The 15,279-nt window shown below is 54.7% G+C and overlaps 1 protein-coding gene across 1 annotated transcript in view; it reads left to right on the top strand.

The window, feature by feature from the left end:
* Positions 1–15,279, top strand: part of PLXND1 (plexin D1) — a 66,289-nt gene that overhangs the window by 24,710 nt on the left and 26,300 nt on the right. Inside the window, exons 9-18 of the mRNA XM_063165087.1 lie at positions 1,805–1,912; positions 3,701–3,790; positions 4,608–4,701; positions 7,093–7,256; positions 8,017–8,168; positions 8,276–8,375; positions 11,383–11,522; positions 11,848–12,015; positions 13,894–13,984; positions 14,950–15,225. Of these exons, the coding sequence (XP_063021157.1) occupies positions 1,805–1,912; positions 3,701–3,790; positions 4,608–4,701; positions 7,093–7,256; positions 8,017–8,168; positions 8,276–8,375; positions 11,383–11,522; positions 11,848–12,015; positions 13,894–13,984; positions 14,950–15,225 (1,383 nt within the window). The remainder of the gene's footprint in view (positions 1–1,804; positions 1,913–3,700; positions 3,791–4,607; positions 4,702–7,092; positions 7,257–8,016; positions 8,169–8,275; positions 8,376–11,382; positions 11,523–11,847; positions 12,016–13,893; positions 13,985–14,949; positions 15,226–15,279) is intronic.

The raw sequence follows: 15,279 nt of genomic DNA, 5'->3' as shown, positions 1-15,279 counted from the left end.
GGCCTGGGGAGCCCTGCAGGGGCTGGCACACTGGCCCTTGGGGCACTGGGTGCTCTTGCTGCGTGTGCTGCTGGGCACTGCTGTGCTGCTCCTGCCAGGGACTTGGGGTGCCAGTCCAGCAGTGACACTGGGTGACATCAGGGCTGTGGGGCCACCTGGGGACTGCCCTGGCTTGGTCCTGGATTAGCAAAGGGCTCACTTCCTTGGATCCCCTGCTCCAGAGGTACACTTGGGCTGGAGGCTGACCTGCTTGGGCATGTTTGTTTTCTCTCTGTGCCTCCTGCTGATCTTGTGAGCAGCAGAGGTGCTCTGTAGCCCTGGAAACACGGTGCTTTCATCGTGCAGTTGGAGCTTTTGGTAAACAAACCATTGCTGGTGCAGCTGCACCTGAGCATGGCTCTGCAGGGAAAGCTGCATCCTACCAGCTCCATCTGCAGCATCTTGGACATTCTGCCTGCTTCCTCTGATCCAGATGTGAAGGATATATTCAGCCAGAAGCTCTATTTCTGGTGGCTGGTGAACAGCAGGAGAAGGGGCTGCAGGATGCCAAGTTAATCAGTCCTCTAAAATGTATTTCTCTGGGAAGCTGTGCCAGCTCTGGTGACATGTGAGGACTCACCAGGCCAGGGGAGGTTTTGCTTGAAATTGTAGCTGTGCTGGTTTAATTTTAACTCTTTTTATTTCCTTGGAAGAGGCTTGGGAATGAAATTTCTCTCCAGTTGTTTGCTTTGCTGTTTTGCGTCCCTTATCACGTTCATCTCTGTTATTAAATCTCCTTGTTTAGGCAGCACCAACTATGCTTGGTTAGATAAGTGTCCTGATGGAAGTGAAATATTTTTTCCACAGTCAAACATGCACTTCCAGGTAGTTCCCTGACCCCTGCCTAGGTCTGGGGAGGGCAGGAGAGAAGTCTCCCCCTGACTGCATATCTGGTCCCAGGGATGTGTCCAGCTGCAGGGATGTGTCTGAACGGGCATCCCAGCACTGGGAGGGCAGGCTCAGCCTCTCCTTGGAGCAGCAGCAGCACTGGCATCAGTGGAGCCACAGCAGGATAACCTTTAATGCAAGCAAGAGGAAATCTTGCTTGCTGCAAATGATTCTGCATAATGGACCAAGTATTGTGTTGTCTTTTAGCCCAATGGCTCCACTGTCACAGGCATTACTCTGGATGTACCCTGGGGCCATGCACAATCTGGCTTCATTTTTGCTGTAGTTTCGCAGTGTGATTTACATCTCATGAGAGAACAGGACGGGTTTGTCACATAGACTGGAATTCTGAGTCCGCTCCAGTGTCTGAGACATCAATTTAAAACAAGAACAAAAGTAAGGAGACAGATGACCTTTTAAAATAATTTTTCCGTTTCCTTTAAGCCTTTCACTGCAGCTGCCCTACGGCTGCAGCCCCTCACTGAAGCCCTGCAGCTGCTCACCCCCTGTCCATGCACAGGCAGCCTGTGCCCTGCAGTGCTGCCATGCAGGGCGGAGGCCCTGGGGCACAGACCCTGCAGGTGCTGCCAGGAGTGAGCAGGGCACTGGGTGCAGCATGGCCCACAGGGCTGCGAGAGGCTCACATTGGTGCATCTGCCATTGCAGGAGGCAGTGCCTCCTTTCAGAGTTATTCTGGCCCTGTCACGGCCAGAGTGGCAGCTCAGGTGCAGGTACACGCTCACTGTGCACCTGGCAGTGCCCATTTCCCAGTGAAATTAATCTTATCAAGGACTTTGATGGTTCCTCTTCTCTTGTTGCTGAGGATGCTCAGCATGCACCCACCTAATCCCTTTTTTTTCCTTATTTTTGTACCTAGCAGAAGAAAATTGACTGTCCTCAGATAGTACCTGCCCCTCTGGAGCCAATGCCCACGGGTGTATCTCAGAACATCATGATCTCACTGGCCAATGCAACTTTCGCTAAGGTAAATGAGTTCCTAAAGGCATTGGGAAGGTTTGGACAGGTGTTTGGGGGAAATAAAACTCCCTGTTCCCTTGTGGGTGTGTGCTCCACCACAGAGCATGCCACTGTCAGCTCTCCTAACCCCACATCCAGCCCGGCCCCAGTGCCTGTGTGAGGAACAAGGACACAGCTCTGAGTGAGGGGCAGGGAGCCCTGTCTGAGCCACAGTGTTTGAGTACAGCATGGAAGCATTGTTTAACTTCAGATTTTCAGAGCTCATTTGGCGTGAAAATGTCTTTCAGGACATCACTACAGAGCTTGTTTGATGTGAAAAAGTATTTTTGTGAAATTTTCTGACATGCTAATTCTAACAGCAAAAAGCGGGAGTGGACATCAAATGTTGCCTTTGGAGATGTGCTGCATGCCAGACAGGACCAGAGGAATTTGGGGCAAAGAGGCTGAGCACTGGGAAAGTGCTTGAGTAAGCCCTGGTGTTTGTAGAGAGCTGCCCTGAGTAATTTTGGCTCAGAACAGCAGGGCTCATGGGGCCAGGTTTGCCTTGCCCCTGCTGATGATTCCAGCATCCTGGGCAGCCAAGTGGCTCCTTGTTCTTCAGCAGAGGAGAATTCTGGAGGTGCTGGTGGAGCTGTTCTGGCATGCTGGAGGGTGCCGTGGAGGCACCACTCCCACCGTGCCGCCTTGCCCTCAGCACAGGGCAGAGCAGACCCTCGTGCCTCTATGGGGTGTCCTTTTCCTGCACAGCTCCAGCCTCCAGGAAGGAGGCTGTGACCTCTGCAATCAGCAAAACAGGGTGAGAAATCCTTCTTCCTGTCTGGATGCTGGAGGTGGCTGAGGAGGAAGCAATAGTGCATGGAACCCACAGGAAACGGAGTCAGCAGGAAAGGGGCAGCAGGAGAGGCTCTGGCAGTGTGACTTCCTTCCATCACCTTCTGCTCATTGTCCCAGGCTGCCGGGCAGGATTTCTTCTGCTTCCCTCTCTGGAGGAGCTGGCGAGTGCTGCTGAAGCTGGGAGCCCCAGAGCCGTGTGCCCAGCCCCTTTGCTGCAGCAGGGGCACTGCAGGGCATGGGGCCAGGGCTGGGGGCAGCCCGCAGAGCCAGAGCTGCTTGGGCGCAGGTGATGCGCTGGGCAAGGTTCTGCCTGGGTGTTTGCTGAGCCAGCACTGCCTGCCAGCAGCCTGCTGCTTCCCTCCATGTCTTTTATCAGATCTGCCAGTTTTCAAAGGGTAGTTAGACCTCAGTAGTGGTATAGCATCAACTGCTTGGAGATAGGATTTTTTTCCTGCAGGATGCAGGCATGGCAATAATTTGGTGCAGGATATCATCCTTGTGTTATCAGGACAACAGCACAGAATTCTGTCTTTGAACCTGTTCTTGGCTGGGTCATGTTTGAATTAGAGATTTGCTCAGTGTAGTTGTTGGGAGGAGGAAGAGGAAGGTGACTTTGAGCCCAAATCACTGACTGGTTTGGGCTGGTTTGGGGAAGGTGGCCTGGGACAATGTTGGCTCTCAGTCTGTACTGCAGCAGGAGTTGCACACACCTCAGCCCAGAGGAGCTGTTGGGGTTACAAGAGCCCAGCCAGGCACATCTGGACTGTGTGTGCTGTGGGCCAGGCACAGCACCTGCTCTGCACCTTTGGTGTCAGGTACTGATTTCCTGTTTGACTTGGGCAGAGTTCAGGTGCCAGTGACAGAATCAAGGTGGGACATGGCCCCTGCTGATGGACTGACAGACAGAGAACTGCACAAAATGGTTGTTGCAGCCGTTCTGCCCTTGTCTTCCCTCTCCTAGGAGACAGCTCTGGAGTGCCATTTTGGGGCAGACGGGACGTTTGAGGCGCGCTGGGTGAACTCCTCTGCCGTGGAGTGTGTGCACGTGCTGGTGAGTCCAGGGTGACCCTGCTTCCCCCAGGCTGGGGATCAGGTCTGAGGGCAGCAGGGTCTCACCCCCAGCCTCCCACGTGGCAGTGGACTCCACTTGCTCTCTTCCCTCCATCTCTCACTCCTGCTTTTGCCCCTCTGGGCTCTCTGCGTGCGCTGATGCTGGCGGGGCACACACATGTCACTGGTGCTGTGTCCCAGCTCTGTGCAATGGCTTTGGCCCTCCCTGGGGCTTGGGAAAGGGCTGCTTGTTTACCTTTCTAAATGGGAAGAGTTTAGTTCAGGCAAAAAATTTGGCCACCTTTCAGGATTGCTATTTCTGTAGCTTTTATTTTGAACAAGGAATTGGCCCGAGAAAATGCTGTGATGCTCACTGGAAAGCAGTGTGGTTGTTGGAGGGCAAACTGCACCTGCAAAATGCAGCAAACATTTGGGCTTCCACCAGTAGGAACATTGCAAGTGGAAGCTGGAGAAGAGCACTTTCCCATCACGTCACTTGTGTCACAGCCCCACACTGAGAATGTGCAGACAGTCCAGGCTGTTCGTTTTCCTGTCCATTTCTGCTAAAAATAGCAGCAACCCAGGGCTCTGTGCTCACCACGACATGCACTGTGTCCTGGTGCCCTTTATTAGGACTTCAGCAAAATTATTAAAACAGCTGTCCCACTTCTTCTGCTAAGGATAACACTCTTGTGTCTGGAGGAGCAGTGGTCAAAGAAGCCTTGCAAGAAAGGTCAATCCATGGGGGGTGTGTGTGTGTGTATGTAACCTCCTATTTGAATAAATTTCATAAGGTTTTGTTTGTTTTTTGTGTGCAGCTCCACACATCAGAGAAAAGCCATCGCTTCCCAGTGAACCTCCAGCTGAAGGACAAACCAGACAGATTTATCGACAGTCCAGAGATGATGACAGGTCTGAGTTGAAAATATTTTTATGCTTCTCTCATCTGGTTGGCTTGAGCGACTCTCAAACCTGGGCAGAGTTTATGGCTGCAGGAGAGAGACCGTGGCTCCAGTGGGCACAGTGCAGTTCCTTCTCTCAGGCACATGCAAAAAGCTCTGCTATTTACCCAGAGTCACCCCCATGAACGTGAGCCCAGAGCCCAGGCTGGCACCCACACATCCCTGTTACAGCCAGCCAGAGTCGAGCCCTGCCCAGGAGTGCAGGCAGCTCAGGTCTCACCTGCCAGCGTGCACGGCTCAGCTCACCTGGTGCTCCCATCGGGGTGTGAGCTAGAGAGGAATTCCTGCCGGGGAGAGAAGGGATGGGGCAGGGCTCTTCCCTCAGCTCTCACAGGAGCATGCCATCGAGGTTCCACATGCTGTGAAAACTGAGTCCTTCTTTTTGCTTCCTCTGCTAAGAAGGAATAAAATGTGTAAGCACATTTCACCCCTGGCCTGTTCTCTGTCTCTGCAAAGAGTGGCTGGATTCCCGAAAAAGCCCTTGCTACATCAGCAAACCGAGGAAGGCCGGCAGTCAGAGCCAAAGTGAGTCAGACTCAGGCAGGGTGGGCAGGCAGGACGGGCCCAAGGATCGGGCTCGGAGTGGGGCTGGCACAGCGGCGTGCCCAGCGGGGCTGGCCCAGCAGCGTGCCCACAGGTGCCCTTGCCAGGCTGCCTGGAGCAGCCCTGCCGAGCTCCTTTCGCCTCTCGCCAGGGTCAGAGCTGCGGCAGAAGGGGCTGATTTATCTGAGGTGCAGAGGAGGAGGAGAGCCCAAAGAGAGCTTTCCTTTGGAGGATAGCTGTGACAGGGAGAAGGACACGAGCACCAGCGACCAGTGACCAGGATAGAAAGGTTTCCCCATGGTAAACCCCTGCCAATGGAGGAGGATTATCTTGCAAAGTGAAAATACCTGGAAATACCAGCATGGACAGGCATGAGATCTGGTTTCTCTGCAGAAAGAAGAGGGCATAGTTTTGCAATACAGTGGCAACCCTGAGGAGGGGGGTGGGACATGGGGTTTTGGCTGTGTAGAAGACTCAGTTCTCTGTGTGGGTGGCGCTGGGAGCAGGAGCCACAGCAGAAAAAGCGTGGTGGAATTCCCCTCCTCCTGCATGGAGAAGGAGCTCGTTTACATAGGCCATGTTTGCATCCATCGGAATTGGCCAGAATATTTGGAGTTCCCACGGGACTGTTGTGCTGCTCTGGCTCCTCCTCGCTTTGCTCAGGCTGGTGTGAGTCACATTAGAGAGACTGCCTTGCATCAGAGATCTGCCAGACAAACATGGGCATCTTTTAAAATGTCTTTAATGAAATCACTGATGTTGTTGTTTGTTATTTCAATGTTTATTAGCTTTTATTTTACACTCTGTTTTGATAGTCCGTTGAAGAAATACAAGATCTGCTATTGGTTGGAAAACCACCAGTGTAATCCCCTGGGGAGACTGCAGATGACGTGGAATAAGCTTTTATTTGTGGAGAATGGGAGAGACCCCCAGTACCAGTGATGTTTTGTTAGCATGATGCAGGCAGTGGTGGTGCTGATGAAGTTTCATTAGCACAGCACAGCAGAGCGTTGAGGCTGAGGGACTCATTAGTTGCTCAGGAAGTGCCTTAAGATGCTTCTGTGAGCAGAAGTGCCAAATGTGTCTGTTTCTGTGCTTTATGTGCTGCTGCAAAGTCTCCTGTGGGGAAAAGGGTGTGAAAGCCATGTTTCCTGAGCATTTCTGACTGCTACCTCCATGGATACCCACACTTCAGTGGCAGAAGTCTTGAGGCTGGAGAGGAAATGTAACCCAGGGCACCAGCTAATGGAGATGTGAAGGCAGTATAAGAAAAACATATGGAAGTTGAGCTGAGCAGATCTGAAGGAAGAAGAAGTCAATGAAAGGGGTCTGCGGTCACAGGGGGAAGGAAAGAACTGTAAACACTGTACAAAGCATAAACTACCCCGTTTTTTGTCAGTGTGGAAGCAATGTGATTGCTTTCCTGGCAGGATGGAGCCAGCTTTGCCAAGCGGCTTCCCATGTGGATGCTGAGAGTTGGAAACATGTAGCATTAATTGACAAAAGGTTCCAAGTTTGGGTGTTGCTTGTTTTTCAAGGGGGAGAAAAAGGAAAAGAACGTGCTAAATTATATTGTAGTGTGAACAAGCGCCCAGGCCTTCTGGGAAATCTGCAGGATGGCAGCCAAGGGCTCCCTTGTCTTGCTGTGTGCTCTGCTGATCCGCTGGATTTCAGATTTTCCTGGGATTTACGTAGCGGGCAGGTGGTGGGAGCGGGGAGGGTTGGAGTGCCTCAGGCTAAGCAAAGCTGCGAGAGCCTCAGGCCTGGAGCTCACGCTGTCTTTGTCTCTGGTGCTCAGTGGAGGTGTACAACTGCGCGACCGGCAGTGCCGACTGCTCCCAGTGCCTGGGCAGGGAGGACCTGGGCCACCACTGCCTCTGGAGCGAGAGCAGCTCCAGCTGCAGGCTGCAGACCGAGCCTCCACAGGTCGCTGAGGCCTGCCCGCCTCCGGAGATTCGCAAGGTAACACCCGCAGGCAGCACGGAGGGTGCTGGCAGTGGGGCATGGCGTGAGGTGGCAGGTGGTGCCAAGGGTGGGACAGGCTGCACTGTGCTGCCTGGAGCAGGGGAGGATCTGCACATTGTCCCTGGCATGGGATGGGCTCCAGGCCAGCGCTGAATTATTCACTGGCTTTTTATGCTGTCAAGGACATCTTGCTAGTGACAGGATCCAGTCTTCATCATGTTAGAGGGAAAAACAACAGCAGCACAGTAATGGCCAGTCCCCTGTCCCCTCGCAGCACTGGGGTGTTGCCATGACCAGTACTCTGTCCCCTCATGACAATGGGGGCAGCAGCTGTACGGTGAAACCAGTGATGTAGGAGGGGGTTCAAAGCTGGTCTGTGGAAGAAAGCATGTTGCTTCCCAGATGTGTTTGCAGCTGAAGTGGTCCTTGACTAAACCCCACTGCTCAACACAGCAGAGAAGTGTGGTGGTTTCTCCTCCACTAAGCCGGAGCGAGGAGACCCTGGTGTTGGGTGCACTGGGCAAGCAGGAGTGTGAGGAGTGATTCTATCTGCTTCACAGGGCTCAGGTGGTGCTTGGACACCAGGATTGGCTCAGGGATGGAGGCCAGAAGCTCCTGGTTCTCCCCGACCCGGTCTAGTGGCAGGGGTCCCTGCCAATGGCATGAATCGTAGATGATCTTTGAGGTCTCTTCCAACCCAACCTATTGTGGGACGCTGTGATGCTCTGACCTTGTGCCCTGCCCCTTGGTGCTGCAGATCGAGCCGCTGCGGGGGCCGCTGGAGGGGGGCACGCTGCTGACCATCCGCGGGAGGAACCTGGGCCGGCGCTTCAGCGACATCGCGGGCGCCGTGCGCGTGGGCGCCGTGCGCTGCGCCCCGCTGCCACACAGATACGTCGTGTCTGAGACGTGAGTGGGGGAGCCAGGGAGGGAGCACGGCCCCTGCGTGTCCCTGGGCCAGGCAGAGCCAGCTGCCGCTGCCCTTCACCGCTGCCATCCGCCTCCTCCATCCACAGAGTGGTGTGCCAGACCGGAGAGGCTGCGGAGGCGTTCTCGGACGTGGTCACGGTCAACGTGAGCCGGGAGGGGAGGTCCAGGGAGCGCTACTCCTACGTGGTGAGTGTTCCTATGGTGATTCCTGTGCCCCTTAAAGTGGTGTGCAGCTCCCTATGCCTCCCCCACTGGCTGAGAAATAGGATCTACAACTACATCTTGGGGTCCTTAAGGAGCTGCTGAGGTGTCACCTCACCTGTGGTTACCTGTGTGGGGTGTGGCAGGGCCACAGCAGGATGCTGGCAGCACAGCCACGCTCCCAAACTCAGCTCCTGCAGGACTCTGTCGCATTCCAGCTCTATTGGCAATTCTCCTGCTATGAAAAGGAGCTCAGTTTTCTTCTACCTCTTTTGCTGAAGTGTTGTTACAACCTGTGAGATTTTTTGAGACTTGTGAAGCCCCTTTGTGCTGTGTAAGTTACATTGCATGAACTCACATTGTTTAGAACGATATTTTTGCTGCAGAGATTGTGTTAGTTTTTGCATGAAATAATGTGTAGGGATTACACGGAAGCTAACCCCATGTCACTGTGCAATGAAAAGCCCTTTATAACTTTGTGCTGTGCTGTTTCACAAAGATAGCTTTCATCTCTATAAACCTGGAGAGAAATCAAGCATTTTTTCTCTTCCCAACATGAACCTTCTTCTTGGACAGTATTCATGGACAGCCATGCTGGGTGGGTGCTGAGAGCACGTGCAGTGCTTGGAGCCTTTGTGCCTCCATGGCAGCTTTAGCTGGGGCAGGACAGTCTGTGCTGCAACTTGTTGGCCTGGGAGGAGACCTGGAGCCCCAGAAAACACTGATTCCTGATGGCCATTGTGAGGGATTTGGGGCAGATCATGGAGTGTGATTCTCCCACCCTGAAGCCAATGACAGATTGGGTGTTTGTTCAGGGAGTTGAGAGCATGCAGCCAGCACAGGCATGGCACACCCCAGCACCCAGCAGAGCCAGGCCTGACACTGCATGGGGAGAGGCTGAGGAGCAATGGCACAGGCAGGCCAGTCTCAGCAGGAGTTCCCAGATCCCATTTCCACAGTTTCCAGGTGTCCAGGTTCACAGCCCAACAGCCCCCTTGGTTTGGGGATCCTCAGGATGTGTGTGCTGAGCTGGCACATCCCTCACTGCTGGCTGAGAGGGGGGAGAGGGGCCCCAAGAGTGGAACAGGGCTGGGCAGCTCCTTCACCAGCTCCTAACATGCGAGGAAAAGCCTCTCAGGAAACACCTGTGGAAGCACCAATGCTGAACAAAGCCCAGCCTGACCTCAGCCTGGGTCCATGGCAGCCCTGCGCCGGCAGCTCCGGGGCAAGCTTAGGGAGCAGGCTTCTCCCTGGAGAGGGAGAGGATCCCTTCCTGCTTGGGTGGCACAGTAGAAAACTGCTGTCTCTCTGTCTGTCTCTGTTTGTCTGTCTTGTTTGTCTTAGCAAAGCTTGGAGCAGACATGAGGGAGTGCCCTGCCTTGTGCACGTGTTGGGGAGGGACACTGCATGATGGAGCTGTGTCACACTGAAAGTAGCTTTCATACCATGTGCAGACCAAGCAACACTCCTGTTTTCTTGGTTTTCCTCTCCCATCTGTGGCATGCAAATGGAGTAGCCTATACCATGTAAGGCTGGTCTTGGTGAGACCTGAGCTTGGGCATTGGTACAGTTGCCTGGAAAAGTTTAAAAGCCTTTCAGAATGAAGATACTTCATGAAATACCACATACTGTTTGTGTGCTACATCTTTCAAAGTCCCCATTATACATGCCTAGAAGAGACAGAATTCAGCTGTAATTGTACTGAGGAGGAGGGAGAGGCCTCCTCAGGACATTATAGCAGGCTGTGGATGAGCTGGATTTGCCAAAGCTGGGATAGAGGTGATTGGTGCTGGCAGTGCACCAAGAGCAGCAGCCCCTGGCTCTGCCTAAGGGGAAGGGCTTTGGGGAACAGGAGTAATCCTCTCTGCTGATGCTGTAGCTGTACTTATGAATATGTGGGTTAAGGGCCAAGGCCAGGAGACAGCTGCCTGCAGACACCAGAGAAATAGAAATTAGCAAAACAGATCTGGTGGAAATGGGTGACGGTCAGAACTGACAGAGGAGATGTCAGTAGAGGAGCAAAACCATCTGAGTGTAGGACAAGGGCAAGGGTAGATGTTAACACAGGGGTTTGTGTGTTTGACTGCCGGGCAAGGCGTTAACAGCAGGCTCAGCCTGCACTGCACTGCCCACCTGCAAGGGCCGAGGGTCTGCTCTGCATGAGCGAGGGATGGGCTGGGGTGGGTCTGTCTGAGAGGGAGCCACCAGTGCCCTGTGGAAGGGTCTCAGGATCATGCTTTGCTCTGCCCTGGCTATCCTGCTCAAATGGAGCAGGGATGTTGCCAGCAGCCTCTCCTGGGATGCCTGTGAGCAGACAAGAGGGCTCAGCGCCATGTGAGTTATCAAAGCCTCCAGCTCATGAATCTCAGGAAGATTTCCAGGGGCTGCAAACACAGATAACATACACGCTAATTTAGGCTGCAAATGGCAAGAGGCAAAGTAACTTCCTCCTCAGTTCCTGTTGCCTCAAGAGATGCAGATTTGAAGCTTCCTTAGCAGGGGTCTGGTATTCAATTATCTAAACCCAGGTGGCCATTTTACTGATCTCAAGGCCATCGTCCAGTGGGGCTTTAACATTATCCTTGCATTTAGGAGGACATGGATCTAAAAGGGCTGAGATGGTGAGGGAAGTAATGAGTGAGAAATTTCCTTTTATTGATGGACCTTGTGCTGTCACTGGCTCTGGACCTCCTGCTGGAAATCTGAAGGGAATGGTGAGATCCTGGGCTCCTGTTTGGCTCCATGTTTCATTTACAGCAAGTATTTAGGGACCAATGAGAGTCACAGAGGTTTTATTTGATCTTACTCCTTAGTGTTTGTATCGCTTCTCTTTTTCTGAAAGCTTGCCAGCAAAAGCTTTTGCTGTGCTGCTGTTTGAGCCTTACAGTGCTGGAACTCTTACTCAAACTTCTGAATCAATTCCCATGTACAGTGTGGAATATCCAGCTGCAGATTTACCAGACTAGAAAACAGATTTCCCCTTTGTTTTTAGCTTCCTGTGGTGCAGTCCATAGCTCCTCTGAATGGCCCAAAGGCAGGAGGAACAAGAGTGACCATCAGAGGCAGCAGGCTGGATGTCGGCTCAGAGCTTCGTGTCCTCATCAACTCCTCCAAGCAGTGCACGGACCTCAGGTGGGAGCAGGGCTGGGGGCTGGCACTGGGGTAATGATGAGAGGTTGGTATTGTCCCCCAAGAAGTCAGGGAGAGCGAGGGTTTTGGTGGGGGGCACCACTGCATGCTGGTGTGGCATCCCCTGCCTGCCCTTCCCCTGTGTGTGCTCGGGCCCAGCACTGGGTGCTGAGCTGGGAGCTGCCCTCAGCAGGCCTGCAGGAGCAGCTGGGTGGCGTGGCACTGGAGCGAGTGACATGCCAGCCAGCGTGTCCCCCTGTCATGGGGGGCTGCCAGCTGCCTGTCAGGGTGTGAGGCCAGGCTGCAGCTCGCCCTCCTGTCCCCGCAGCCGCACGGACAGCAGCATCACCTGCACCATGCCCGCCGCGGAGCTCACCGCGGCCGTGCCAGTCTGTGTGCAGTTCGAGAACAAGTCCTGTGCCAGCCACAACATCACTTTCAAGTATGAGAAGAACCCGGTTATATCAGACATCAACCCCAAAAAGAGCCAGATCAGGTGAGAGCCTGCCCTAGCTGAGGCAGCCTGGGAAAGAGGGGGTCAGTTCCAAGGGGAGAGGGTGGGGACAGGGTCCTGCCAGGAGAAAGCGGCTTCTCAGCCCTGGGCTGGACAGGTATAGAGGGCACCTTAGCTTGCTTTTGGGGTGCTCCAGGGTAACCCCAGCACAGAAGAAGAGGTGTCATACACCAGGACTGTACATAGCTTATTTTGATGCATTTACAAGTGGAAAAATGTCAGCCTTGGTAACAATACTGTGCACACCTCATGAGTGTTTTGGGTAGGCCCAGGTGGGGGCTCTATGAGACCCTGAGGATTTTTCTTGGCAGTAAAACTGCTGGAGGATGAGATTTGTAATTTTGGATTTCAACCTTCCCCGAGGTCACAGTATTTAATTTTTAAAGTGTGTTGCTTTTAGTTTCACATCTCAGTGAAGTTCTCAGACTTCTGTTCATTTGGATACCATAGTGAAATAACCACCCTCCTCACCTGTGGAGGCTGAAAAACCCAGGGCTGACTAGGAAATCTGGGAGGGCAGCAGGACATCGCTGAAAGCACAGCCAGAGCCTTGCAGGAGCAGGCTCTGGTGGTCTGACCCTCTTGGAACAAAGCTGCCTCTCTGTTCCCAAGCACAATGCCAAGGCTGCAGGCTGTGGGAATGCTAGGGGAAAGGCAGAGCCGTGACTCAGCCAGGCTTCCAACTGCTGAGCGGCAAGAGCAGTGTCTAAAAAGAGACAAGGGAAGAATGTCCTGCCTGCAGTCACAAAGGAAACCACTGGGGTGTTCCTCAGTCACCTTAGTCTGCTTCCTTGGTACTTAGAGCCGTTCCCAAATTTCAGAGAATGAAGATGGCAACTGCAGGCTCTCTCCAGCCTCTGGCATGGCTCTTGCAGTCTGACTGCTTCAGCACCTTGCTGGACTATTGACCATGAGGTGCCAATAACTCGTGTAAAAATTTAGCTGGTTCTGATTTCTCTTACCATATTGATAAAATAATCCATATAACCAAAATCTAAACCAATGCAAAATTGTACACTAGTCTGCAGATGTGACAGACTAGTGAGAAACTTGGGTCATAACTTCCTAGTGATATCCCCAGGCTTCAGAGAACCCTGGGACCTCGTGCCCGAAGTCACTGTGCCTGGAGTGCTCTTCAGATAACAGGACTTGTGAGTCTTGCCTGTTCCCTGGCAAATACTCCAAGAAAGTCAAATGTGATATGGGGAAGGTTGATCTAGGGTGCAGATGAGTGGTGATGGTTCTCCAGCCCTTGCTCTGCCTTGTGAACATTGGGGCTGCTCATTAATCTTGTTAGTTGACTGCACAGTGGGAAGCTCATGTGTTGCTTTCCCCCCAAGCAGATTCAAAACACAGCAATTTTCACATTTTGATCTAAATAATAACTTCCTGGAAGATGTAGGATGAGGGATGTTTCTCTCTCCAAGTCTCACAGTTCTGTGTGGGTTGCTGCAGGGCAGGGGCAAGGGGGGCAAGGGCAGGGGATGTGTCCTGGCCGTCACTTTACAGGTCACTTGCATGGCCAGTGGCCAGGATGCCTGCTGCATACCCTGGCATGCAGAGGCTGCTCTTCTGGACTGTGGGAAGTAAGGGGGACAGCTCACTGATGCTGGAAGAGGCTCCCCCCTTTCCACCAGAGCATCTATTCCTCCTTCCTTCCTTTCTTCCGTGACACTGTGGTAGCTGTGTAGGTAGCTTCCTACTTCTGCTATAAGTAGAAGACTTTGGCCGTTGGGTCACATTTTCTGCTCAGGCAGCTTGGAAACATCTCTGAGAAAATGATGGGAGGAAGATGCAGCCCTCGCATCCCACAGCTGCACTGTCCTCTGCAGTCAGCCTCTCTTTCTTCCCTTGTGGCAGCGGGGGCAGGATCATCACGCTGGAAGGCAGAGGCTTTGGGCTGGTGCAGAACGTGTCCATGGCTGTGCGCGGCATCGGCAGGGAGCACACGGTGGGTGTGTGGGCTGGCTGTGCCCCGTGTGGGCAGGGCTGTTCCCCGTGTGGGCAGGGCTGTGCCCCGTGTGGGCAGGGCTGTGCCCCGTGGGCAGGGCTGTGCCCCGTGTGGGCAGGGCTGTGCCCCGTGTGGGCTGGCTGTGCCCCGTGGGCAGGGCTGTGCCCCGTGTGGGTTGGCTGTGCCCCGTGTGGGCAGGGCTGTGCCCCGTGTGGTCGGCTGTGCCCCGTGTGGGCAGGGCTGTGCCCCGTGTGGTCGGCTGTGCCCCGTGTGGGCCGGCTGTGCCCCGTGTGGGCAGGGCTGTGCCCCGTGTGGGTCGGCTGTGCCCCATGTGGGCAGGGCTGTGCCCCGTGTGGGTTGGCTGTGCCCCGTGTGGGCAGGGCTGTGCCCCGTGTGGGCAGGGCTGTGCCCCGTGTGGGTCGGCTGTGCCCCGTGTGGGCCGGCTGTGCCCCGTGTGGGCAGGGCTGTGCCCCGTGTGGGTCGGCTGTGCCCCGTGTGGGTCGGCTGTGCCCCGTGTGGGCCGGCTGTGCCCCGTGTGGGCAGGGCTGTGCCCCGTGTGGGTCGGCTGTGCCCCATGTGGGCAGGGCTGTGCCCCGTGTGGGTCGGCTGTGCCCCATGTGGGCCGGCTGTGCCCCATGTGGGTCGGCTGTGCCCCGTGGGCAGGGCTGTGCCCCGTGTGGGTTGGCTGTGCCCTGTGTGGGCAGGGCTGTGCCCCGTGGGCAGGGCTGTGCCCCGTGTGGGTTGGCTGTGCCCCGTGTGGGTTGGCTGTGCCCCGTGGGCAGGGCTGTGCCCCGTGGGCCGGCTGTGCCCCGTGTGGGCAGGGCTGTGCCCCGTGTGGGTTGGCTGTGCCCCGTGTGGGCAGGGGTGTGCCTGCTCCAGCTGTGAAGGTGCGGGCCTGGCCGTGCCTCGGGGCGGGCTGGGAGCGCTCTGGGCTGGGTTCTGACGGGCTCGTGCTCCTCTTTCAGCGCTGCAAGGTGCACACGGACACGGCCATCACCTGCCCCTCTCCAGCTGCCTCCAACGTCACTGCGGGGACCAAGCCAGCCCCTGTGGATTTCTACCTCAACGGGCGCCTCTACACTGACGAGCGCTCGGCCCTGGATGAGGAGATGTACCCCGAGGAGGCCCTGCACGTCAGCAAATTCAGCCTGGGCTACTACGCTGACCCCCAGTTCTCCACAGCCAAGAAGGAGAAGTGGATCAAGCACCATCCTGGCGAGCCCTTGACTCTGGTCATACATGTAAGAGGGTGGTGGTTACAGCTCTGCTTCTCTCTGCGTGCTGCCATCTCCACC

Source organism: Melospiza melodia, chromosome 10, assembly GCF_035770615.1.
Source record: "Melospiza melodia melodia isolate bMelMel2 chromosome 10, bMelMel2.pri, whole genome shotgun sequence".
Taxonomy (NCBI): domain Eukaryota; kingdom Metazoa; phylum Chordata; class Aves; order Passeriformes; family Passerellidae; genus Melospiza; species Melospiza melodia.
The sequence above is the reverse complement of the archived record's forward strand: the minus strand, read 5'-3'. Positions and strand labels throughout refer to the sequence as shown.